General features: G+C 36.4%; 1 protein-coding gene across 1 annotated transcript in view; it reads right to left on the bottom strand.

The window, feature by feature from the left end:
* MACROD2 (mono-ADP ribosylhydrolase 2) overlaps positions 1 to 27,271 on the bottom strand; it is a 1,896,077-nt gene that overhangs the window by 1,241,878 nt on the left and 626,928 nt on the right. The window contains exon 5 of the mRNA XM_055345329.1: positions 15,898 to 16,014. Coding sequence (XP_055201304.1) covers positions 15,898 to 16,014 — 117 coding nt within the window. The remainder of the gene's footprint in view (positions 1 to 15,897; positions 16,015 to 27,271) is intronic.

Below are 27,271 nucleotides of genomic sequence, written 5' to 3'. Positions count from 1 at the left end.
GGTTCAGAAGGTGATTGGAATCGATAAGCCGATATCCCTACTACACTCGTTTAGTGTCGACTTGGCTCCACAAATAAGTGAATACAGAGGTACCTGCAGCAATGAAGAGATGGGCTGAATTTCAGCATATTGCTTCATTCCCTCTCTGAGGCACAAATGCCAATAAGAATTGTTCTGTCTTCCAACAAAAGAGACAGAGATTTCAGGCTATATGGTAGATTCCCTGGGGAAGGCCCCTGAACATAACTAGTGAGTGAAACTGATGCAGGTAGTCCATGGGGGTTGCAAATAAGACTTGACAGAAGTAGACACTAAGTGAAGACTGATTTTTGCTCACCCAGTGGTAGATGTAAACACTCAGAGTGCTGTAAAAGAACTAGAACCAGGAGACAGTGTACCAATTTAGACCACTGAGTCACATTTCTTCAGACTAAGGATCAACCTTTACAGACTCTAATATCCAGCAATGAGAAGAGAAATATATTTTCCAGATTAATAGTTTTAGTAGCTACTTGGAATGAGCAATTGAAAAATTGACCATCTAAAATAGAGAGATAGAAAGACATAAATGGCTGGCTTAAATGCCTTCACAAATAAATACATGCTTACATTCAATAGGAGTGGGGCTGAAGGAGGGGCTCCACTAGATACTTTTCTGTTTTTTAGGTGGCTCTGGGGAAAAGGAGGTGAAGAAGAATGTCTATGAATATGTAATTCTTGCCAAAAGCAGGGAAGATGCTAGTATGGCTATGTTTTTTTTTCTTCTCCGTCTCTCATATCCCTGGTCCATCCTTCCTTTTTTTTTTTTTAATTACCTGAATGCCATGGTCTCAGGACCAAGAAGATGCTACAAATTCTGGATACAGGGATTATTCCTCAGCAGAAAACTGTATCTGTATTTTTAAGCCTTTTATCAGAAGTCCTAAAAGCCTGATGGGATGGGTTGTGCCTTTACTCCATCTGGCAATATTGAGGTTAATGGTGAATGCTGCTCCACTGCCTAGTGGTCAGATAATTATCTTCCTTGTAATAAAAGGAAATTCTCTTTATGGCAAATTAATATTCTCTAAGCACTATCATGCTATTTTCTTCTCTACCCCAAGCAGCAGTGAACTCTGGGGGTTCATAAAGCAGAAGATGGCCCCAATCACTCTAACACAAAATAATAAATAGATTCTCTTGTTGCTGCAAGTCCCTAGTATCCTATTTGTGAACAACAAGTTGTAAAGCTTTATTATTTCCCATAAAGCCTGAGTAGTTTGAACACAGAGGAAACACACGTCAATATTTCCCCTTTTAACACATTTACCATGTAAGTTGTAAGCACTGAGACCAGTGGTCCCAATCAGAGTCATTCCTCACATATTTCAAACCTATATATTTATCACTTTATTTTAATAAGTTTTATAGTAAGTTGAGCTTAGAAATCATCTTTGAATACAGACTCTAAATCAATGGGAAAGGATCTCACTGTCTACCCACTAGGTTTAAATTAGATAAGCCAGGACATGGTTCCCAGGCCATTACAATTCTTTAAATCTTTTCCTCTGCTTTATTTCATCCTGATACCACTACTTAAACTACAGAGTCTTGAAAAATAGGAAAAAGATGTGCAGCACACCTAAAACATTCTTGGTAGATATATCAAGTGTCAAATATGACCTTGAACTTCTCATATATTGGTGCTATTATCCTGGCTTATTTATAACTATTAGCATATTTACTTACTAGAAGAGCAAATGAACAGAGCATGAAACTAGATGTACTCTTAGGCTAGTTCTGCCAGTAACTCTGCTAATAATTTTTCATAATTAAAGTTTCCTGTGCATATATATCTGCTCATTCACAAACAGTTCTGAATACCTTTCTAGGATCTGAAGGTACAGCAGAGAACAAAGTCCCTGCTTTCATGAAGATTACAGTCTAGTGGAGGAGACAAGCACTTAACAAATAAACCAAAAGATACATAGATGTCAGCTAATGCAGGGCAACAGAATAGAGAGCGATGGAATGACATTTTAGGTAAGATGGTTGGAATGACCTTACTAAAAATAGCTAATCTTATACAACATTTACTCAGAGGCACGCATTGCTCTTATGCTGACATTAACTCATCATAATCAACATTTCTGTGAGGGTGCAGTTATTCTTACTTCTACTTGGCAACACAGAGGTACAAAGAGGTCTCATAACTTGACCATATCTAGAGCCTGAATTTGAGCCCAGGATGTTTGGACTTCAAAGTCCAAATTCTTAACCATTTTATGAGATGTAGACATCAAAGGAAAGAAAGTTCTAGACAGGAATGATACCCACTTAAATATTTCTAGTCAAGTTATTCTTACTTCAGGAAGTTCCAAATCCTATCCTCAAAATGGATTGTACCACAAGTCAATCAATCAAAGAGCTTAACAAAATTTTGAGACACAGTTACAAAGCACTAAGAAAAACAAAACAAAACAAAACAAAAATCAGGGCAAATGGAACAAGAGTAGATAGGCCATAACACCAGACAATAAGACAAGGATTCCACCAGAATTCCACCCTTCTACCCATGTGCTTTATGTCTGGGAAATATAACTCGGTACAGATGCTGATAGATATGCGTCAATCTTATTTTTAAAAGGCACTGCTAAGGAAAATAAACAGAATAAAACCATAAGTAATAAATCAATCTATGTTTAATTGGTTTCCATATTGTATAACAATGTATGTTTGACATTCTGATTGAGGACCCATTGATTCAAAAGGTCTTCTTCCTAAAACATATGGATATCAGATTATGAGTAATTATTGAAATGAATGTTTACAAATCACTGTCTGTCTTATCCTTAAATAGTGTGGAACATAAAACTCTTTCAAAGAGATTACAGGGACATGGTCTACATGTCATTAGAAAGTGTATCATTGATGAGGGAGTAAGGAGAGCACTAGTTTCAATGAGCACCAAGTGTTGTATGTAAATTTTGAATCACTAAATTCTACACCTGAAATATGTATTGCACTGTATATTAACTAACTGGAATTTAAATAAAACCCTGAGGGAAAAAAAAAAAGAAAATGTATCATTGAAAATGTCAGGCAGCTGCCATACCATATCCAGTCAAGAAAGGCCTGTGCCCTGATTAGAAGTTAGAATAATAATTTCTAGAATAATTTTCTATACTAGCCTGGGAGAGACTTGAGCATATGACATACCCTAGTATAAGAGTAACATTAAAACAGACACTTATTTATTTACTAGACATTAACTATACTGCATCATGCCCCTCCTCCCCATTCCCGGTACAAATGTATCAGAACCCACTGACCATTTCCACTGGTTACTGCCTAGGAAAACAAGAGGCAAGAATGTTATCATTATCAGATCTTCTCATTATTAGATCCTCCAAATAAAATCTCCATGGAAAAGAGGAAAGGACCATAGACTGAGAATCTGACAATTTGGATTCCTGGCAAGGTTTCATAACTTAAACATCTGTGTGATCTTGAGCAAATCACGTGAATCATTTTGGCTCAACTCAACTAGGTTCCATGAGGGTGAGGGGCTTATCTGTTTTGTATGTCATTCTTTTCTAAAAGATAAGCAAAGCAGCTGGCACATATCTTTGGAACCAGTCAGTGTTTTCTGAATGAATGAAACACTTATCACTATCTACTGTAGGTAGGTAGGTAGACGGATTGTTAAATGCAAAGTATACAATCTTAACAGGATAAAATGTCTTGCCTACTCCTTAATGAGAGCAAAGGCTCATTTGCTAAAAGAGTTATTTCTACATCTTTACAGCTTTGTGGTAACTGTAAGACTCTTACCAAAAGCTCTGTTGTAAAAAACAAACAAACAAACAAACAAAAAAAAAAAAAACAAAAGCTCTGTTGTCCCCAAATGTATATCCTCAAGGATAGTGATGAATAAAAAGTTGCTATTATACCATGGTGAAAAATAAATAGATATAACTCACATACAGGCTTTGAAATATTGATCCCATCATTTCTGAATGGAGTGGTAAAAGACAAATGAAAACAAGAGGGAAAAATGCCATGTGATGGTTAATCTCAAAATAGGCATAAACAATAGAATGTTGCCTAAAGTGTGATATTGTGTTTAAAGTAACAGCTTTGGTGCCCATGACAACCAGTTAATTTGGTATATGGAGAAGTGCTGCTTTGGGGACAACAGGAAATATAAGGAAATATTTGAAATAATGACTCTTTTATGATATATGCTTCTCTAAACTTCACCTCCCTCTATGTGGATAGCTACGTGAATTGATCTCACAACTATGCAATATTCTACATACAGAGACCTGGCCATTTTTGATGGATACACTTTGATGTGGGGTTTCTCAATCTCACATTATTCTTGGCAACCATGACTTCTCTTAATTTTAAAACAAAGGGTAAGATGTGTCCTAACGTGTGGAGGTGGAGGGCCCAGTCCTGCTAGCCTGCCCAGCACAGCAGTTATCTTTCCTCTGCCTGCCTTCTGGGAGTTCCCAGGAGATCCCCTCAGACTCTCCACCACAGTTCTATCAAGCAACCCACAAACCCAAACTCTCTCAAAATGCTTTCCAAACAGCTCCACAGACTGAAAAAAAAAAAATTCCTAGAATTCCATTCTTATAAAACATTATAATGCAGATGAAAACCTGTGCACAGCATAATGAGATATACTCCTAATGGAGTATATGAAAAATGACATACATATGTGTACGCACGTGACACACCAAAGCACAGGAGGGACGTTAAAACAGGAACACAATCACCTGGCTGAGTAAGCAAAGACAAGTTTGGCATTACAAGCCATCATGTAAGAAAGCAAAATCTGAGTACCTGTAAATGGAAGGAATTTCTAGGATAGCCCTTTTGCACTCTGCAGACTTTCAAATACGTAACTATACTCTAAATACAATACAGACAAGATTTGAAAGAAAATTTGCAAAAACACAAAGTTGTCTCTAGTGATCTTCGCTAAGCAGAATAAATACAGAGGAGGAATAAATCTTTCCTCAAAATGTCACAGGTAGGAAAAAGAAAGCTTCAGAAGGCCTTAGGAAATTATAGGGATTTCACATATAGCATGTGATTAGAAATGGAGCAAACTCTAGGTGGTTCTGACAAATGAAGGAGCTAATGGGAAACACACCACCTGGTAGAGCAAACAGATTTAGAAGGGCATTGCCACAAATGTAAATAGGAAGCTACCTCTGCTTCACTTAGCTTGCAGCTTCCACACAGGATAAAGGCTGAATTAATTTTCCCCCTCAAAATGAAAACAGCAATTCCTAACAATAAAGAGCATGCGAGTAACAAGTGTAAAGACTAAGGACACTTAAGGAATTTCAGGGAAATATCAACACCCAGTTGGGAGTTTAGATTTATGTTGTTTATCTCCCAACGTTTTTTCTCTAAGCTGAATTTAGTTCTCTTTGCCTTTAATCTATAAATCTATCTATCTTTATAAATATATATTTAACATATAATAAATTTAAGATATAAATATTTAATATAAAAATGACAAGTTTCTATTCATAAGTTTTCCAGTGTAGTATACTGTCTATGAAGAGGTATGGTAAGGAGTATGGCTGCATTTTTAAATTTAAGATCACTAATTGTCACATTACCTCAAATTCTTTTTGCTTTCACCTTGCACATCACCTCACCTGTCCCCCTGCCTGGCAGATCATGTGCTAAGAAAATAGACACCAACTATTCTGTGAGTGGGCTGCTTACCTTGTTAAATAAACTTCATGGCCATAGTTGCTGTATTAGTTACCTATTACTATATAACAAATACCCCAAACTTAAAAGAATAAATATTTGTTATCACAAAGGAATTTGAAAATGACTTAAGAGGGTATTGGTTTTGGCTCTGTGTCTTTCATGATATTGCAGTCAAGCTCCACCAGGGTTGTGAACAGCAGAATGCTCAACTGTGTGTGGAGGATGTGCTCCCAAGCTCACTATACAGACTATTGGCAGATCTCAGAAGATCCTCTTCAAAGTTTACTCATATAGTTACAGGTAGACCTCAGTTCTTGCCTTATGAGTCTCTTCAGAGGCTGAGTTCTTTCACAACACAGTAACAGGTTTTCTTCTCCTCAGAGCTACTTCATAACATGTAAGCTGACTTTACCCCGAGAGATTATGTAGTAGATTGACTGGTAACCCCAAAAAGATATATCCATGGCCCCAGAATCTGAATGTGAGCCTATTTGGAAAAAGGATCTTTGTGGATGTAATTAAGGATCTCAAGACTTTGAGATCATTCTGGAATAGGGTAGGCTTAATGACAAGTTGACAAGTGTCCTCACGGGACAAGGGAAAAAATAAAAATAAAAGAAACAAAAACCCAGAGAGCATGGGGAAGATGGCCATGTGAAAATGGAGGCAAAGATTAGAGTTATGTTGCTACAGGCCAAGGAATATTTGGAGCCATGAGAAGCCAGAAGAGGCAAGGATGGATATCCTCCTAGAGTCTCCAGAAGGAGTAGAGTCTTGCCAACACCTTGATTTCAGAACTCAGGCTGCCAGAGCTATGAGAGAATAAACTGCTGTTTTAAGTCATCGAATTTGTGGTGTTTTGTTGTGGCAGCCATGTTACTAGTAGACCTCATGATGTCATATAATCGTAGCTCATATAAAATAGCTATTAATAAAGTACCATATAAAATAATGAGTATTTCAAAAGCATGTTCATTTACATCCTCTCACTTAATAGTTGATTAAACTCTCATAATACTCTTATAGGAAAAAAAAATCTCTTATAGGAGAGTTAATATTATCTAAGAGACCAGGAGAGGCAGTTATGTTTCAGCAAACAGAGCACTATATTTATCTATGATAAAAAGAAGATAAAAGTTAAATCATCTTTCTGGGCCTCAGTTTCCTTAACTGTAAAATTAGGAAGTCAGATGAGATAATCATTAAAATTCCTACCAACTCCAGCAGCAGCATAATAGTTATTAGTCCCCAAAACTAGACTAAAATTAAAATGATACATATGTCAGAATTGAAATTTAATATCCATACCAAGGAAAAACAGTTGAAAAAGTCAGGGACTATCTCATTTTAGATATCAGGCAAGGTGTATTCTTCTTAACCCTTTAGTAAAGCTCTTTCACTTTGCCAGCAAAAAATTTCACTTAGATAGCTTATACCTCTCAGCTCCATTACCATCTCTGCAGGGTGGTGGGAATAGTAGCCCTTCCCCTCCACTCTCCATTTTGTTGTCACTCTTTATCCTCCTCAGATCTGTTACCATGATCTGAGGTGCTTTGCACTTATGTGAATGTGCTTATTATCTGCCTCTCTGTGCTAAGAACCTAAGGTCTAAGAGTACTCGAACCTTAAGTTGTCTCTTTTCACTATAGTTTTCTACATCCCAGAAGAACACTCTAGCTCAGAGTAGGTACCCAGTAAACATTGGTTGAATAAGTAAATGAGATATACTAAGTATTTTACAAATAATAATAGAGCCATATATCTATATTATATCTTACCCTGATAAAAAGTGGTTCTGCATATTACCAAATTCACCCAAGGTAGATATTACTACCCCCAGATAATTACAGATGAAGAATCTCAGGGTCAGAGAGGGATTAAGAGACCAAACCATTATAATATCTAGGATTCAAGACCTCTCTTCAGACTGTCTACCTTGATATTTAGTGTTCTTGATCCATAATCAATCTTTAGGGGATCCCTGGGTGGCGCAGCGGTTTGGCGCCTGCCTTTGGCCCAGGGCGCGATCCTGGAGACCTGGGATCAAGTCCCACGTCGGGCTCCCGGTGCATGGAGCCTGCTTCTCCCTCTGCCTATGTCTCTCTCTCTCTCTCTCTCTCTCTCTCTCTCTCTCACTATCATAAAAAAATAAAAAAAACATAATCAATCTTTAATTCTATTTCTTTTTAAGATTTTATTTATTTATTTGAGGGAGAGCAAGAGAGCACAAGCAGGGGGAGCAGCAGAGGGAGAGGGAGAAGCAGGTTCCCCATCAAGTAAGAAGCCTGACATGGGACTCAATCCTAGGACTCCAGGATCATGACCTGAGTCAAAGGCAGATAAGTTTAACTGACTGAGCCACCCAGGTACCCCTCAATCTTTAATTCTCTAGGGAAGAACTTGGTTTCATCAATATTTTCAATTGGAAACACACCTCATCAAGCCATAATGTAGCCTAATATTTAATATTTGTGTTGATAATTAACTGTAAGGATAATAAATTTACAAACCGTTATGTGTTGTCTGCTTTTTAATTTAATTATATAGGTTAGTAATAGCTCAAGGAACATCTTAGCAATGGAAGAAAATCTTCATTTAACCCAGCATTCACTATTTATTTCAATAAATGCATTCTGCAATTCCTGCACATTAACTACTGTGGCTCTGAGATTAACCTTACCTGTTTGCTTGTGCCTGACCTCAGAGCATTCCAAATTACTCAAAGCAATTCTGATGGCTTTAATTTATGAGAACACCTTCAAATATTCATCTTTTAAGTCCTGAAAATGATTATTCCTGCACAACAGTGGCTCTCTTTTTAATTTTAGTTGATAACTCTGATTAAACACATCCAAAGGCTGATTACCCCCTCTGTGGTTAATGCCAGTGTCACAGCTAACTACTTATTTCACAGCAGGAATTGCCTTCAAGAGCTCATTTATATTATTGCCCAGAATTGATTTTTACTGTTATTTCCTATTGATCACATAGGTAAAAGAAGGTATGGACAGTGTCCTCTGAAGGCCTGCTAAGATCTCAAATAATGCATGCCAAACACAGGAGCTTTCTACACACTGTTAGTAATACAATGCAAATACTAGCTGCTTCCAAAATGTAGTTATTTTTAAAAGACACTGTTTACTATTAGAGTACTTTAGTTACTTCTTCCCAAAGTTACTTGGAGATGAAATTTGTGTTATTACAATGGGTAAAAAGAAGAGAGAGAGAGAAGATGAAAGAAAGTGTTTTAAGTGTAGGTTATCTGTGTGCCATGTGGACAAGTTAAGCACGTGCTTTCTTGTACCACTAGAGTCTTTGAGCAAACAGCATGGTTGGTGACAGGATAATGGAGATGCTATAATGGTAGCAGTACTAGCTCTGCAGATTTCTGGAATCATGTAGTCCTTTCTTAGTGTTTTCTTGGTTTGTTTCCTGTGGTGGCACCTATCACTATTACAAAGAGGATGACTTCATTAATTCCTCCAGTAAGTGTGTATCAAAAACCCTGAACTTGGTTCTGGATACTATGTAAGATACTAAGGATATCAGGGGTGAATGAGACTGTTAGGACTTCTCTCTCTTTAAACTGTTATTCTGTTTGAGAAGTCAGGCAATAAACAAGTAAACAAATACTAACCGTGAACATGCCACAAAGGAAAAGAAAGGCATGTCTGAGTTCTCTTCAAAGAAAGCCCTATTCCACAACTCAAAAGGATGCCTATGTTGTAACATAAGGGATCCAGGGTAAGGAATCAAAAGGCAAAGGGCTCTGCTCAGAATTCCACTAATGTCCAGGTCAGAGATGTTCAGGTTTGAACTTGCATCACTCATATAGAGAGCTTGTTAAACCACAAAGTGATTCAGTAGATCTGGGGTGGGGCAAAAGAATCTGCATCTCTAACAAATCCCCAGGTGCTGCTGCAGCTCCAAGGAGTGCATTTTGTGAACCACTACTCTGGGTTTTACAACCTTCCTGTCCTTTTCACTTCCACATTCATCATAAGGATCACTAAGGAGACAAAATATGTAAAATTGCTTAATATAAAGGAAAGGGGTGGTAATTATGAAGAAATAGATTCAAATAGTAATTAAATGGCTAAAGCACTTAAGGAAAATGAGCCAATCAGGGTTGGTTTTAAGAGGAACAACCCCATGTCTCTCTTTAGGAAGGAAGATGATTTTATGTTCTTCAAAAGCCATTTTTCTCTTTGTGTAATATAAGTCATTTAATTATGGAAGGGGCTTATGAGGGCCCTTAGATCTCCATCAAAACCTGGCAGAGTCATATTCTTGACAGCATGCCCACTCCACTGCCTTCACAATCAGACACCTGCTGGTGGAGCCCATGATGGCTGAAATCAGGTCATGCGTTGCAGAGGACTAACTCAGAATCATCTTATGAGTTACCTACTCTAGAAACTGAATTTACTCAGGACTACAGGCTCCCTTTCAGCATATTAGCTACCACCCCTGAAGGAAGCAAGGAATAAAGATTTATTGCCTAATACTTTGGTGGTTTGAATTAACTCTCCCTTCAGAGACTTGACTTATTCACTTTCCAGTTCTGGCCCTACTGAGAAAAATGACCATTTTTTCAAGGTGGCCTTATAATTTAAAAGATTTAAAAGGCTTCAGATCATCCTCCCAAGGTGACGTTCAATTGAGGCAACAAAAGCAAAAGCTGCCCCAAGAAATAGATGGCAGGTATTTTAGTCCCACTTTTGTCAATAGGGATCTAAATCACATACATTCAATAAAACTCAATACATATTTAAGTTCTCTGAATCTCAGCTTCCTTCTTTATTAAAAAAAAAAATAGGGATTGCCAAAGACCAGGAATTGGCAAATCCCTTTGTAAAGGGCCTAATGGTAAATGTTCCAGGCTTTTTGGCCACACAGTTCCTGTGCAACTACTCATGAAAGCAACTTCAGACAATATGCAAACAAATGCTGTATTCTAATAAAATTTCATTTTTAAAAAAGAGGCAGCAGGCCTTCGTCAACACCTGCCATAGACTCTCACCCTATCCAAGTGATGCTTGAGTTATCTGCCGTGCCCCTAACCCTAACGTGGACATAGTCTGTTACTGGGAGCAACAAATTTAATCACTTTGTACCTTTGTATTGAAAGAAAATACCATTACTTGCCATGTTACTTCACATAGAAATTTCAAAAGGACTGATGAACTAGCTAAAATTTCAAAGTCCTATGATTTCTTGATGAAGGCATAGGAGAAGTATTAATTATTATCAACAGTACCTTTTAAGCTACTATCATCTGATTATTATTGCACCTGGGAATAGAATGAGGATTCTGATTCATATCATTCTATGATATTCAAACATACTATACTATGGTCTCTCACCCTACAGTCTCCTTTCAAATGATTAATAAAAATCTGTGAGCTGGATGCTAAAATAACTCTTTTATATCTTCCAAAGATTAAATGGAAAGAATAAAAGAAACAGATTCTACCATTTTATATACAGATTTTAATATTTTTCCATTTATCATCCATGATTATTCAGCCTTAAGGCTTAAAAATTGAGCATTATCAAGAAATAGAAGAAACATGTTAGGTATGCTGAAAGTCATTAAATAAAGTTGATATGGTTTCTTTATTTATATTTTTTCACCTTTAAGAGAAACTCCATTAATAGTAAATCCTTAAACAAGAGACTTTGGAATTAGATGTTAGATGTATGTTAAAATATGATTTAAAAAACCCAAGGGATAATTAATACTAATTTCATCATTTCTCAGGGATATTAACATAAATTGTCTTTTACATTTTACCCATTGTCAATTATCAACAAATCTTCCACCTTTAACAAGTAATTCGTTCAGTAGATGTTTCTCTAGTACCCATTATACACAAGGGAATGATAGAAAGGTGGAAAGCTTGTATATATAATAATAAAAAGTAGTGAAAAAATACCCTTAGCATGTTAACAAGCTGTATTCACGAGTTTGAAGGAAAAAGAAGGTGCTTTAGCTGAGTTGATAAGGAAGACTTGTTTCATGACAGAAGTAATATTTGAGCTGACTTCTGGAAGACAAGAAAGGGACAAAGAGCTTCCTAGATGGCCCCAAATACAGAGCCCAAGCACAGGCACACCACTGTCAGCAGTTCAGATCAGGAAAAAGGTTATTAGTTCAGGATATGGCAGTAAATGATGGAAGGGCAAAGGTAATCAGCCTAACTAGTCTGTGTTTAAAGAAAGACCCATCCAAGGATTTTGAGGAGTGGAGTTAGGTTTTGCTCATTCATTCAACAAGCAGATTTTGAGCCCGTTAAGTGCCAAGCATTTTTCTAACCTGTATGGACACAGCAATAAGTGAAAAAGATACAGAAAAAAATATCTGCCCCCATTTTCATAGGGGGAGATAGACAAAAAAACTAAATGATACCAGGTATTTGAAGGTTAAATACTACAGATAAGTAATTATGATTAAAGCAGAAAAGTAATTATAAACAGGTTCATTAGGACGATACTGGAGGTTACATTTGAGCAAGGGTTTGAAATAGGTGAGAGGAAAAAAAAAAAAAGAAATAGGTGAGAGAGCAAGCCACATAGGTATGCAGAAGAATAAAATTCCAGGCAGGAGGAAAGCTAATGCGAATACATTACAGGTCAACAAAGCAACCTCTGTGAGCAAGGAAGAAGATAGAGGGAGATGATGTCAGAGATGTAGGAGGGTCACATCATTTAGAATCTTACAATTATGAGCACTCTGAATTTGGGAATATTAATCTACCAGCACTGGGCAAAATGCATTGCAGGAGGGAAAGAATTAGTAGAGGAAGCACTTGCAAAGCTATTTTCCAGGTGAAAAGCTCTAAAACCAATCATCTGATCACTCATTCATTCACATTAATTTAGCACATATTCAGGAAACACTGTACTAGATATTGACAGTAAAACTGTGATTCTGATAGATGAGCTTCTCCCACATGAAGCTGACCGTCTGGTAGAATGATGATAGCATGAACAGAAAAGTTCTACATGTTGATAAGCTTCTAAAACTCTATGGAAATCTCAATTTTATTATAAATTCAATATCGTAAAAGAGAAGGTCTCAAAAGGTCCAATTGTATAAACAGTTCTTTTTTTTTTTAAAAGATTTATTTATTTATTTATGATAGACGTGGAGAGAGAGAGAGAGAGAGAGAGAGAGAGAGAGAGAGAGAGAGAGGCAGACACACAGGAGGAGGGAGAAGTAGGCTCCATTTAAGGAGCCCGACGTGGGACTCAATCGTGGGACTTCAGGATCGCGCCCTGGGCCAAAGGCAGGCACTAAACCGCTGAGCCACCCAGGGATCCTTGTATAAACAGTTCTTAATCTACTTCTTAAGTCATTTCTTCAGCAATCACTGTAATGAAATATTCGCTAATATTCTTTCCACTCTTAAGATTACTTTTGAAAAGAACGATTGGATATTCTACATCAAAAGAAATCAAAACATCAAAACAATGAGGAATAAACTAAATTTCTGAGGCTTATCTTTCCAACAATTATAATGAGTCACAGAATATACACTACAAATATGATTAATTCAAATACAAGCATTTATGAATAGATTAACTTAGCAAGCATAAAAGAAGCAAAGACCAGTCCAAAATTACCAAGTTTATCTGTAACCTAGACAATAGCATTTTCCAAATAAATTGCTGATGCATGAAGATATTAACATTGGTGGCTGGATGACTGGCTTTAGTACCCCATAATGATAAACCCGCTGTCACAGAGGACAGATAGGAACTAGGTTCTGCTGTCAAACTGTCATGGAATTATTAAATATGGAGGGGGAAAATGACCCAAACAGTATGTAATGAGCTCCTTTCATTCTCTCTCTACAAAAGCACATCTGTGGATTTTTAATGACTCTGAAATGGATGAACCAAATTGATGAGAAAGAAAAACATCTTTCAGGGATAGGAAAAGGGAAAATGAACACACACACGATGTTATAAAATATAATTTAAAAAATAAAGGCTTGTGAAAGTACTGTGGAAAACTATAAAGTGGCATACAGATGTAAACTATTATTACTCATTTCCACATTGCTTTATTGCTTTCTTTGCTTTTCTTTATGTTTCTAATATAGATCAATAATCTTTCAAAATATAGATAAATACCAAGACTTATTCACAAGTAGTCCATGTGTGTGACTTTTATGAGGTGGCACTGCCATCCCAAGTCTAGTATTTTCTATACTGCTAGATGATTTTTTTTTTTACTACATGTGCCCTATGGGATGAGGAAAGTGACTTGAATGTGTATAAGGCTCTCAGTATCTCAGCTCACACAGATTGAGTACCAAGTCCTGAGGACTGACTTTAGTTCACTAGAGTCCTTGTGCCACAAAGACTCAGTTCATCTGGGATGCCCAGGAAAGCCACACCTTAGCTCAGAGATATGACTCAATCATGAAACTCCTCAAGCACAGGTATTGGTGTTATTGATCTTCATACCTCCTCAGCAACCCTAAGCTAAGCTAGACAACTTAGAGGGATGTCATACAGAAGCAAGCACATAAGATAAAACCATCATGGCATTAACTCATACACTAAAGCCATCATTTTATTTGCTTATCTTTAGTGATACTGAGGTTATCTGCCTTCAGAAATCTCAGAGTTAGAGAATTTATTTGTGCTTTAATACACAAGAAAAAAAGGTAGTAAAGTAGTAGAAAACCAAGCCTTATTCCTTAGTTTAAAGACAGATATAAGTCTGGAAATAATCAATAATCTGCTTGCTCTCAGGGTGGTATCAATTAGCCATATCACAAAGGTAGTATGGTGTCAAAAAGAAAAAAAAATGACCGGTATTTGTAAACACAGATACATCTAATCCTGGAAAGGGAAATCACCTTTTATACTCAGGTTTTCTAACTTAGAGGGAGAACTGTTTGAAACACTGTGGTACACAAAGGACTTTATTTGACATAAGTACACATCTCAAGTGGGAGAAAGGGGCCATTTGGCACATGATTTGATTTTGATTTTTGATTTTTCAAGTGAGAAGTCATTAAAAGAAAAAATTAAATAGTATATAGTTGATATACTTTCACTAGAACCCTCTGAGAAATATAGAATGTAGTATTATAATGTTTATAAAGAAAAATATCATTTAAATATATTACACTTAATAGAAAATCTCAGATTTAAACATTCTTTAAAGTAATCTTTAAAATATAACACACCATCTCTCCACTCACACATATCCATAGGAAATTCATTCTCACACAATGTGTTTATACAGAGCCCAACAAGTATCCTACATATTGTGTTATATTTTTTTAGTCACGTTTTCGCCACTGAAAAAAAAAAGAAAAACAAAAACTTGCTTCACTTTTATATAAAAGGTATTCACAGACCCAGGCAGTATCAAAGAAGCAGATGAATAGAATAAACAATTAATTGGTGTCCCAATTTCCAGATCAATGAACACTTTAACAGTGCAATGAAACCCTTTACCTCCACCTGCTAACCCCTGAAGATTATGTGATTAAAAAATCTGTGCCTTTAACCAGCTTCTCTCTCAGTATTTTTATTCCACACAACACCACTCAGTTGGCTAAATGACTAGGCAACAAGGTCAATCAAATGCAATACTTCTTTCTATTCAAATATAATGGAAATTTTGACCATTCCACATTCAAAGAGCAAATACATTCTCACATTGACAACCACATTCCATTGGCTTTTCCTGAAAGCAAAGTGTGACAGATGCCTTGGCTGTAATTGCCAATCAGCCTTTACATGGCAGCTGAAAACACAATACATCACTTTGATCTCCTTTGCTCTAAACACATCCACAATCAAGAAACCTGAACAAGGAATAAGAAATTGGCATCATTTCCAGAAGCTGTCACTCCATGGCAGTTAAATACTATAATGTATATTTTGCTCATATTTTTATTTCTCTGTTTCAAAGATGCTCTGTTGAAGACCTGAACAAAAATCACCTACACTTACATATTATACATATAAATTTGAAGAAATATTTGGAGTACATATATTAGTGCTAAGTGCAAAATCTGAATATAAGCACATTTAATTAAATATCACCACTACCATTTCCTTTCCCACTTATACACTTTGGAATAAAACAATATACGTGTGCCTATCTGATTTTGAAATAGTGCTCAAAAAAGTTGTACTCACATTTTGCAGGCAGGTCATAGCCACATGTGATTTTTGCATGTCCAGTTTCACAGCCGTTCAGGTTACGACATTCAGCCAGTAAACAGGGGCCAGCTGCTCTGTGAATACAGCCATCCACTAGGAGAGACAGAGAGAGAGAGAAAAAAAAAAAAGAAGTTAGCTCATATTTGTTCTTTTGGAAGTAAATGCAAAACCCAAGACAGGAAGAGAAAAGGAACTCAATTTGTTCCTCTTGAAAATCACTTTAGCCTCATGGGAAGAAAACCTATGTTGTCCAATCCTTCAAACACTGTTTTCTTGTGTGTGTGTGTGTGTGTGTGCGTGTGCGTGTGCGTGTGCGTGTGCGTTTGTGTGTGTGTGTGTTGAGCAGAGATAGTAGGGTTATAGAAGTCTTGTAGTGTGCTGGTAAACATTAAACAAGAGTTTCTTTTGGGATGGAGGAATCCCTGATTTGTAGCATTTTCCAATACCAAATGTGTAAATATCCAATATCCAATCTCAAACTATCAGCTCAATGTCACTGAACACAGAGTGTGAAACAAAAGCTAACAATTCTGTCTCGCAAGCTGGTAAGTATTGCCTCCAACATACCACAGGTTAAAGAAGAAAAAGGTCAAGAAGGAAGTAAGAACAGCACTCTAAAACATCTGTACTCACCTCAAAACAGAGTAGAATTAATTAGCCATTCAAAAAAGAACCAGACCTCTGAGTTCCTCCTCCCCCAATAGGATGACACAAACAGAGTTGTGTTTCTGCAGGGTATCTGACAGGGCACTAGATGATGGGCAAGGGTAGTTTAGTTCTTAGTAAACACCCAGAAAACCACCCTCACTCACCTGAAGGGACTAAGCCAAGAACTCTGGCTGCTCTTGCCTTACCTCCACTAAAGGAAGGGCTTTCTGCCTTTCACCAATCAAGTCTCATCAGTCCTCTGACCTCTCACCGCCCCCCCCCCCCCCCCGGCGCCTTCACATCTGGCCTACACAGTGAGACTTGCCTTTTGAAAACACAAATCTTTTTTTTTTTAAGATTTTATTTATTTATCCATGAGAAACACAGAGAGAGAGAGGCAGAGACACAGGCCGAAGGAGAAGCAGGCTCCATGCAGGAAGCCCAACATGGGACTTGATCCCGGGTCTCCAGTATCAGGCCCTGGGCTGAAGGTGACGCTAAACCACTGAGCCACCCAGGCTGCCCTGAAAACACAAATCTGATGCTGTGGGAAATTAAAACTTTATATAACTGGATGGAGCAGGTATGAGTGCACAGAGAGAAGGCTCAAAGATCAAATGCATATAAATTAGGAAATTGAAAACATGGGTTCTTAGTTGCTGTTGAATCAGCTTCTTGACTGAAAGGAAATGCAAGACTGCTAAATGAAGGTAAAGAGACAAAGAGGGGGATTGTAATAATAAGTGGGGGTATGAAAATAAACCAGGGTATAAGAGAAGATGTCCCCCTCTCTCCATAGTCCACACACCATGTAATTGATCCAGAGAATCTTCAACATTCCAATGCATATTCTTTCACTGTTCAGTAATACACATACTCACATATACAATTTGTCTCTTAAAAAAAAAAGCTTGATAAATTTTGTTCAAATTCTTTCACTAGCAATTATACTTTCTTTAAAAAAAATTATTCTGTCCGGGCACCTGCGTGGCTCAGTGGTTGAGCATCTGCCTTTGGCTCAGGGAGTGATCCCAAGGTCCAGAGATGGAGTCCCACATCAGGCTCCCCACGGCAAGCCTGCTTCTCCCTCTGCCTGTGTCTCTGCCTCTCTCTGTGTCTCTCATGAATAAATAAATATTTTTTTAAAACAACATTTATTCTGTGGAATAATTAACACAAGTGTAAAAGCTATAAGAATAAGAATGTCAAAGTTGTTTATAATAATGGAAACTTGAACCTACTCAGATGGAGGGCTAGTTAGATAAAGTTCACCAGTGCAATCCTATTATGCAGCTGTTAAAAAGAATGGGCCAACTCTATATGTAAATAGTCCTAAACATGGAAAGATTTCTAAGTGAAATGTCAGGTTTAGAAGAGTATGTAAATCATATAGCCACAATTTTGCTTACAAAGTTATACATATACACACTTAGATACATTTATGTATACACACGTATAGGTACCACAAAGATACATCAAAATATAAAAAGTGATTATGAGATGGGAAACAAGAGTGAGACTATTGGGAAAAGTCCTAACTTATGTTTGAATTTTTTTTACGAGATCTTCAAGAGAAGTGTTTTGAATTGAACATTTTTTCTTGGCAAAGAGATAATTAGTTACTTAGTTTGAAATGGATAATTAAATAGGATTTGCTAGTGTACTTAATCATATGCTGTCAAATATTGTCTGCATTATTTAGATTGCAGTATAATGCAGTTTGTGGATATCTAATTCTCAAAATCTTCATGTTATACCAGCATTCATGAATAGAGCAATGAAAGAATGGCTGAAGAGCTATCTAATAATAATGACTTCAGCTTAAATTTCTTGAGTGTATCTATATGCCAGCCACTATACTGAGGCTAACCTTACCAGCAGATACTGATTTTATTGTCTTCATTTTATGAAGCTTAGAAAAAGCTAGTAACCCACCAATATTCACAAAATATTGGCAATGTGTTTCAAAACCTCAGGTTTGTCTGATGTACCAACCATACCTTTACCCACTATAATTCACTGTCTTCAGGACTGAATCCAGGTAGTCTTACCTCAATCCCTACATGTGGCCTGTTGAACCATCGTATTATGCTGTTTTTCAGTTCTCATCAATTCTGCTTATGAATTATAAAGGTCACACAATCACATGCTCAGATTTCAAATGTGCAGTTTTGATGAGTTTTAAGAAATGTATATACTCATGTAATCATGACGCCAATAAAGATGCAGAATGTTTCCATCAATCCAAAATGCTCTCTTGTGCCCTTTCCATCCAATTTCTCTTCTAACGCCACACAGAGAGCTCCTTTTCTGATTCTGATCACCCTGGCTAAGTTTTGCCTATTACATAACTTCAAACTTCATATAAGAGATGCAGAGTGGGGACTAGCTTCTTTCAGTCAGCTTATTTTTGAGATTCTTCTGTGTTGTTGCATACAGTAATACTTCATTCCTCTTTATTCCTGAGTAATATTCCCCTGTTGAAAAATACCATAACTTCTTATCTACTCATCTATGAATAGCAGTGGCATATTTACAGTTTTTAGTTATTGTGAATAGATTTGCATGGTTGTACAAGTCCTTTTGTGGCTTTATGTTTTCATTCCTATTGCACACATAACTATGAATGAAATTGCTGCGTCAGCATATATTTTACTTTATAAAGAACTAATACCAGTTTTCCTAAGTGATTATACCAATTTATATATACCTCCAGAAAAGTTTGAGGGTTCAAGTTTTGATAATGTTTTGGTGTTGTCAGCCTTTTTAATTTTAGCAATTCCAATGGAAATAGAGGGGTATCTCACTGTGATTTCAATTTGCAATTCCCTGATAATTAATGATGTTAAGTATCTTGCCAAGTGCTTATTGGTCGTTCATATATATTCTTTTTGGAAGTGTCTGCTCATCTTTTGCTAATTTTTATTATCTTTTTTATTACTGAGTTGTGTTAAATCTGCTGTTAGTTCTATCCAATTTTTCTTTTTAATTTCAGAGATTTATTTTTTAGATATTAAGATTTTCATTTGGTTTTTTGGTTCTTTTACTTATAGTTTTCAGAACACTCCTGAATTTTCCCCTCTCCTCACCCTCTTTTCACCGAAATGCCTTCATAGATTCTGGATTGTGGTTTGAACATCCTATCTGCCAATTCCAATATCTATGTTAGCTATGAATTTGTTTATATTAACTGATTTTTCCCATGACTCTGGGTCACATTTTCTTGTTTCTTTGCATGTCCAGTAATTACTGATGACATATAAACATTGTAAATCGGTTGTAAAGGCTTTAAATTATCTTCCTCCAAACAGCACTAAAGTTTGCTCTGGCAAACAATTAAATTACTGCCAGGTAATATAGTGGCTTAACTGTAGGCTTTGTTAAGGTAGGTTTAGTCTAGTTTTTCCTTTACTTTTAGGATATGGTCTTTTCTCCTAAAGCATGAACATTCCAGAACTTCAATGGAAAACTCAAGATGTTTGTCATTTCCCTCTAACTCGGGGGAACTAAAATTCTAAACTCAATTATCACTGAAGTGAGAAACTGAATGTTCTGCTCTGTTCTTTCAGCCTTCGAGTTCTTGTTTTCTTCCTGGGTTCCTTGGACTCTTTATCTGTACATGTACAGTTTAAGATTAGACCTTTAATATATAGATTAGACCTTCATATATAGATTTGGGGACTCCCTCCTCTGTGACTTTCTCTCTTCAGGAATTCTAATCTCAATTCCTAGTTATTCTGACAACACTGAGTTCAGTCCTGTGATTCCTAAAGTCAATAAAACTACAGTTTTTTGTTTTCTTTGAGCCCTATCAGCCACTTCCTATGTGGGACCTGGAGGGCCCTGAGGGTCAAAGCCATTTAAAATGCGGATTTCACCAAGTGTGGTTTCCTTCTTTTGAAGGTTGAATCTTTTTTAGTTTCAGCTTGTGTTTAGGTGCTCTCTAGTGCCAATAAATAGTTTCTGTCGTTGCTTTTATATTTTATCAAGAATTTTAAATTACTATTAATAGGAAGTCTACTCTGATACAAGCTAGTCTGTCACTAAAACCTGGAAGGATACACATAGCATTTTCTCTTGGCTATGCTATCATATCATTTTAGAGCTATATGTGGCCCTTGGAAAAGTGCACCAAAGAAAAAGAAATGGCATTATCTATTGTATCCATTCTGTAACTTAAAGTGGGTTGTTGTGTCTTTGAAAGAAAATATAAATAAATAAATTAAGTAAGTAAGTCTCCATAGGTACAAATACAGTATAAGTTTTTAAAATTCTCTAACCTAAAAACAAAAAAAAATTCTCTAACCTATTGTCAGTTCTTTTGCTAGACTTCTTTTTCCTAAAAGGCAAATCTGACTTTATCATTTCCATAGAAAGTAATGTTTGCAATTCTCCATATCTCACATTATAAAACCTTTAATTACAAATTATGGTCTTTTAGAGCCTTCACAAACGTGGTTCCAACTTAACTGTCCAACTTCACACTCTCACTCCCTTGGCATCATCTACTTTGATACATCTAAATCGTCACCATTTGTTAAACACAACAACACTTTCTTTACAAAGTACTCTCTACCCAGAATATCCAGCCACCCCTCATTTCCTGTTTAGCAAGGTCCTTCTCATTATTCAACTTCTAGTTCCAATGTTTCCTCCTATAAAAAGCCATTCACAACATTTACAGGATGCAATAATGCCTTTTTACATTCCCATATTCTGGCTTGTACACTTATTTTCATACTTATAAATTGTTTTATAGCTATTTTATAAACATATCAGACTGGTTATATGCTAAAAAGTCTCTCTCCTTCTTTAGTCATTTAGCTCCTTGAGGGTGGCTAATTCTTTTATATTCCTAGTTATCTTTTTTTTTTTAAAGATTTTATTACTTATTAGAGAAAGAGAAAGCAAACAAGCAGGAGGGAGCTGCGGAAGGAGAGAGAGAGAAGCAGGCCCCCTGCTGTGCAAGGAGCTCAACACTGGGTTCAATCCCAGGACCCCAAGATCACAACCTGAGCGGAAGGCAGATGCTTAACTGACTGAGCCACCCATCTTAATAACTGACTTTTTGTAAGTGCTTAATACAGTTGAACTAAATGCAACTAAATTTAAGAGGAAAACTAATATAGCTTTTTTTTTTCTTTTTTTAAATAATAATGAGGGAGTAGGCTAGTCAAATCCAAAGAACCAGAAATGAAAAAGCAAAGTTAAATACACAGTAACCATGTTGTGGTCACAAATCTAGTGATGAGTTTCCATATTAAAAGTGTTAACAGTTCACAGAATCTGAAAATTCACCCATTTCCCTCAGGTCTGAGGCAGCCCACTAAAAAATATGTTCCTTTACCTTCCCTTTGGGTCAGCCTACAAGGCAACTGGCTGAGCAGTAGCAAGATGTGAGATTCAACACAGTAGCACTTTTTCCATTTCTGTCACTCCCAGTCCCCGGGTAGGAGGGGATAGAGGACCAACAGTCAACACTTACACTGCCACAGAAGATATTCAGACTGACCCAAAATATCTAACCCAATTACAACTAAAATACAAAACCAAAACCAACCAATCAAAAATCCCAAGACCAAAAATCCAAATGAGAAATGAAAGTTGAGCACAATTTTCCAGAGAGCAATAGGATTACTGATATCTCTCATCCTATAAAAGAAATATTCACATAGGAAAAAAGAAAAGATGACTAAGCTCCATAAATAAATGTGTTCACTGAAGTCTACTTATTTTTCTTTCTGATTATATAGATAGAAAGCAATTTCCAGCATCTCTGTAGTTATATGAGGTCATGAGTTTGAATTCTGTTCAAAGGAGTATCAGCAAAAATGATGTAACTACATTTATGTACAATCTCTAAAAATCCTGTACACAGTTCTCCATATTGTCTTCTGTTATCTGTAGGCTGCATGCAGAGGATCCATTGGAAGACTCTAGGAGATGGTTCAGCAACTAAACAAAAAGTGCCCGAATCCTTAAATGACTGTGTGGAACAGAGCTCCACCTCACCCCACTTCCTATAGTGTACTGTCAATACCATGATAAACAAAGCTTTATAATGTAAAGCCACTGAGATTGTGGGATGTTTGTAATAGTAGTTACCTTGACTAATACTTTTACTTCTATTATAAATACTCCAATGATAATTTTCATTCAGCTTCGTTACTGCTATTTTTTAAAGTCGTATGCAAAAAATTTCAGATTTTACTACTTGAATGAACATATTATCTTAGCCAAGTTAATTTCCTTAAGTATGCCTTAGAGTTCTTAATTACGCTAAACACTGAGGACTGTGAACACCAAAGCCAGACTGTCCTCTTCATTCAAATAGTTGTTCCTCTTGCTTTGTGATTGAAACCAGACTACTAGAAGATGAAAGCTGAGGACTGCCTAAAAAACTGTCTGTGGTATGATCAGCTAGTAACGGAGTGAACGCTGAGGTCACTCATTAAGCTACTCTTCATCAGGGCTAGGAGGAGTCTGCTACAACTCTTCCAAAAAAAACGGGTTATCTGCTGTACTGACACACCGCCATTTACCATCCTGATAGCAAGGCCAAAGCGTTTACAGGTGGATGGTTAACTAAGGCAAAGGTCTTTAACTCCTGGCATATTTCCTCCAGTTATCCAACAACACCTAAATCCTGAAGACTTCAGCCTATTATACCATTTTGGTTAGGTTTCCTTACATCATAGTGTAAAGAATTAGACTGTTTCCGGATGGGGTAGAAAGATGGGTTTTTGGTTGTGCTTGAGGGGGGGTAATTATTTTTTACTTCTGTCAGTAATACCTTGGGGTGTAGAGTTTAAGTATGTTTTTATAGGATTGTCTTAACCACTATTTGAATAATTAAAATAAAGACAAAAAGATGGGACATGAAACCGCATCAGTTTTTCTGACCTATGATTCATTTTACCCCATACATTCCAATCTGCCTTTCTGGCCTTCCTCAGGTAAAGCTCTCCATTTTATACACAGATGAACAAATTGACCCTGAAAATAAGAAAGAAAAATCAAGCCACAAAGCACTGAACAGGAATCCATCAGATATAGTAGACCAGTAAATATAAGAGCTAGCAAAAAAAGAACCAGGGAAGATGTCTAAACATGTGTTTTGAAAAATACTAAACATATTATTTAGCAAAATCCAGTTATTTTATAAATTAGCTCTATGAGCTCTCTGTCTTACAAAGACACATTTTTAAACAGTTTTTAGCAAGGGGTATTTCGAAGTTCTTCAATTTATACATATTCATTTAATCTTCTTTTGTAAATAAAAGGCAATAACTTAATCTAAAAGCAGCCACATGAATCACATTAGCCTGAAAAATAAGAGACTCTCTCACTGAATGTATCTTTTAGAAGCCCAAGAGAATACAACCGAGTTCTTTCCAAATCAAATCAACATAAATTTATTAAACAAATACCTTGCACAAAGCATTCTGCAAGAAGCTGTGAAGAAATCAAATAATGATAATAATATGTCACATCTTTTGAGGATTTACTATGTGCTTTCTGGTATGCTAAGTGACTTGCAAGCTTCCCCTATATAAGAGGCAGTGCTACAAAGTGGAAAGAGGATGGGTCTAGAATCAAAAGGCAAAGGTTTGTGTCCCAGTGCCACCATTTAACTTACCATACTTTGATTTTCTCATCTGCAAAACATGGGCCCTCCATAGGACCTCTCTTCAAAATCATAGGGTTTTTGTGAGCAAATGAGTTATTACATGACAACCACTTTGATTAATGTTTGGCATGTAGCAAGATGTAGTAAATGTTGGTTATGTCATTACATTTAATCATCATAAACTTTTTTACAGGTAGGAACTATCAGGATGACTACTTAACAAAGGAGAGGATGTTAAGGAGTTAGTGCAAGATCACATAGAAGCTGGGTCAGAATCCAAGTTTGCTTGAACTTGATCTATATTCTTAATCCTTATTCTCTCTTCTTATCTCCATTAATGCAGATAAGTATAGCCATGGTCCCTTCCCTTGGGAGGCAAGTGAATAGGACAGAAAGGCTTAGGAACCATATTTTCACTGAAATAAAAAGTAGTTGGCAATATAAAGAATATCTTAATTATGGAAATACATCTTTTAATAGATCAAAAAATTAAAGGAATATGTCACATGTTAACGAGTTACATTTCATAAAAATCCTTTGACAAAATTACAACATATTTCATTCTCAAAACAATCTTACAAGGTAGTCCTGAACTTTATTACTTTTCCCATTTTATAGCTGAAGAAACTCAACCAATGCAAGAGAAAATGTCTCAGGTCATCCACCTGTTAAGTGGCAGATATGAATTCAAGGTTTGTCGCTCTTGAAGTATTGTCAATACAACGTGGGAAGCCTGAAAAAAAAAAGTGGACTCCTAGACCCAACCTCAAATCTAGAGGATCAGTCTCTCTCGCAGTGGGACCCCCCAGAATCTGCATTTAATAATCTCAGATAATATGGATGCACATTACCAACTGAGAACTTTCAGCATTCCTCCTCTATACTACCTTGTTTTCTTGACAAACCTGCAAAGAATGGTGAATGGTTGGGTCTGTGGCAAGTAATCTGAGAATTCACTAGATGCACAAATTCACAAGTAATGGCTCTACCAAATCAGAGGATCCCCTTTAAATTTAATTACAGCTTCACTCCCCCATGAGTCCTAATCAAATACTGAAAGAAACCCTGCCCTTAACAGCTTACTATTAGAGCAAGCAATATTAACTGGAACTAGAAATGAACTCTAGTAGCAAGTAGGATTTTTAAATGCTGTTTCACTCCAAGATAGATACAGTAATCATGAAATTCCTTGGGCATAAAGAGGTCCTTGGTGTATGGTTTCCAAAGTAAGGTCACAAGACATCCATACAGGGGATGGAAGAATATATTCAATCTTTTCTTGATATTTATATTTTTTAAAAAGATAAGAATGAAGTTCAAGTTTACTAATATTTAACACAGAGGGCTGACAATAGTACCTGTAACTAATTTATAAGTAAACACATAAAATTTAAAAGTACATGCTCAAAATTTTAGTACTGAGAAAGGTACTAAATTAAAGTACACAATTAAAAAACAAATTAAAGTCAGTAGGCAAAGTGATGAACAGGGCTCTAAAATCAAACTGCCAAACTCTATCACTTAGAGTTTCTGCATCTATATAATGGGTATAACATTATTATCTACCTTCCAAGGTTCTTATTCTAATTAAATAAGGTTACATTTGTATAGTGCTTACCTTGTATAGTGCTGTATAAGTGTTCAAAGAATGTTACTGTGGTAGATATTTCTACTAGTGCAATTGCTGCACATAAAATTGCAACAATTTTCCCATTTTTGCATCCATGCTCTTGGAAATGTGACTCTGCAGCTCTTTCCATCAAGAAATATAATCTGTTTCCCCACACCCTAAATCTAGATTGCTATTATAATTTGCTTTGGCCAACAGAATGAGACAAAAGTAATCCTGTGGTAGTTCTAGGCCAGAGGCCTTTCACAGTTTTGCTCAGCAATCATATAAATAAGCCCAGGCCAGCCTGCTGAACAGAGAGACAAGCTATCCCAGCTGAGACCATCCTAGACTAGTTGGTACTCAACTTTCCTAGCAACTGACCACAAACACATTTGTTAGAATTGTCTATGAGAGGAACTGTCCAGCTTATTGGTGAAACCATAGAATTGTGAGTTATAGAAATAGTTGTTTTGAGCCAAGAAACTTTGGGGGCGATCTGTTTCACAGAAAGGCCACCATTATCAGAAAAAAATACAAAGCAATAACCCACTCTCAAGTGATGATACAAAGGAAAAAGTTTGAATAGCTGTCCTAAACTCTTTTAGGAAACTGGAAAGAAAAACAATATAGCTGAAGTAATCAGGTGAATGGTTGATTTCATTAGAGGTCACCTGTAGCCTGCACAGAAGATTTATGTGTCAGGTAGTAAATCGCATCAGTGTTCCCTCTAGGGAGAAGAAATATCTGTTAGATAAAGCAATACAGTGACAAGGAGATCCACATCTTGAAGCTTCACAGATTCAAGGAATTAAGCTATCTGAAACAGCCTTGGGCTGACTTAAAAATTAACTTCTGTTATGAGCCTCCTGATTTTGCTGGTCAATTTGACTATTAGATCTTGGCTGTGATCCCAGTAGAAAATTATGAATTTAAGAGAATAAAAACTGACACGTTTCTTAGCTCAGGAACCTGGAGCAATTTTCAGCCAAGGGTTGCACACCTCGCTTTCTTTATCTCTAAAAGTTTAGGGACCAATCTTTAAAAATTAGGAAATACTTCTATCTCCTAGATTCTAAGACCTATCTAATTGTGCAGATACCCAAGATGACCTGTGTGAGTGTATCTCATTGTTAAACTTGAATTCCCAAGTGAGGATAAAAGAGTATGTCTCAGAAACAAACAGACTTTCCAAAATTTTTCTTGGAAAAATATGAATCAATGACTTCTAACTCATCATTAGGTTTGAGATTGAGAAAGTCAAGTTGATTAAAATCCTATTCAGATTATAATAAAGATATATTTAGTCAATGCTAACTTCATGGTAAACACATTACTTAAGATCTAACACATGTGTTTCCTTCCACATATCTAAGTTCACTCTTTAAAAAAAAAAATCCTTGACCAAAGAAATTGTCATTATGACATAGATTACTGGTTGTCTATCCATTATCAATTCTTTT

This window comes from Nyctereutes procyonoides, unplaced genomic scaffold (assembly GCF_905146905.1).
Source record: "Nyctereutes procyonoides isolate TBG_1078 unplaced genomic scaffold, NYPRO_anot_genome, whole genome shotgun sequence".
Lineage (NCBI taxonomy): Eukaryota > Metazoa > Chordata > Mammalia > Carnivora > Canidae > Nyctereutes > Nyctereutes procyonoides.
The sequence above is the reverse complement of the archived record's forward strand: the minus strand, read 5'-3'. Positions and strand labels throughout refer to the sequence as shown.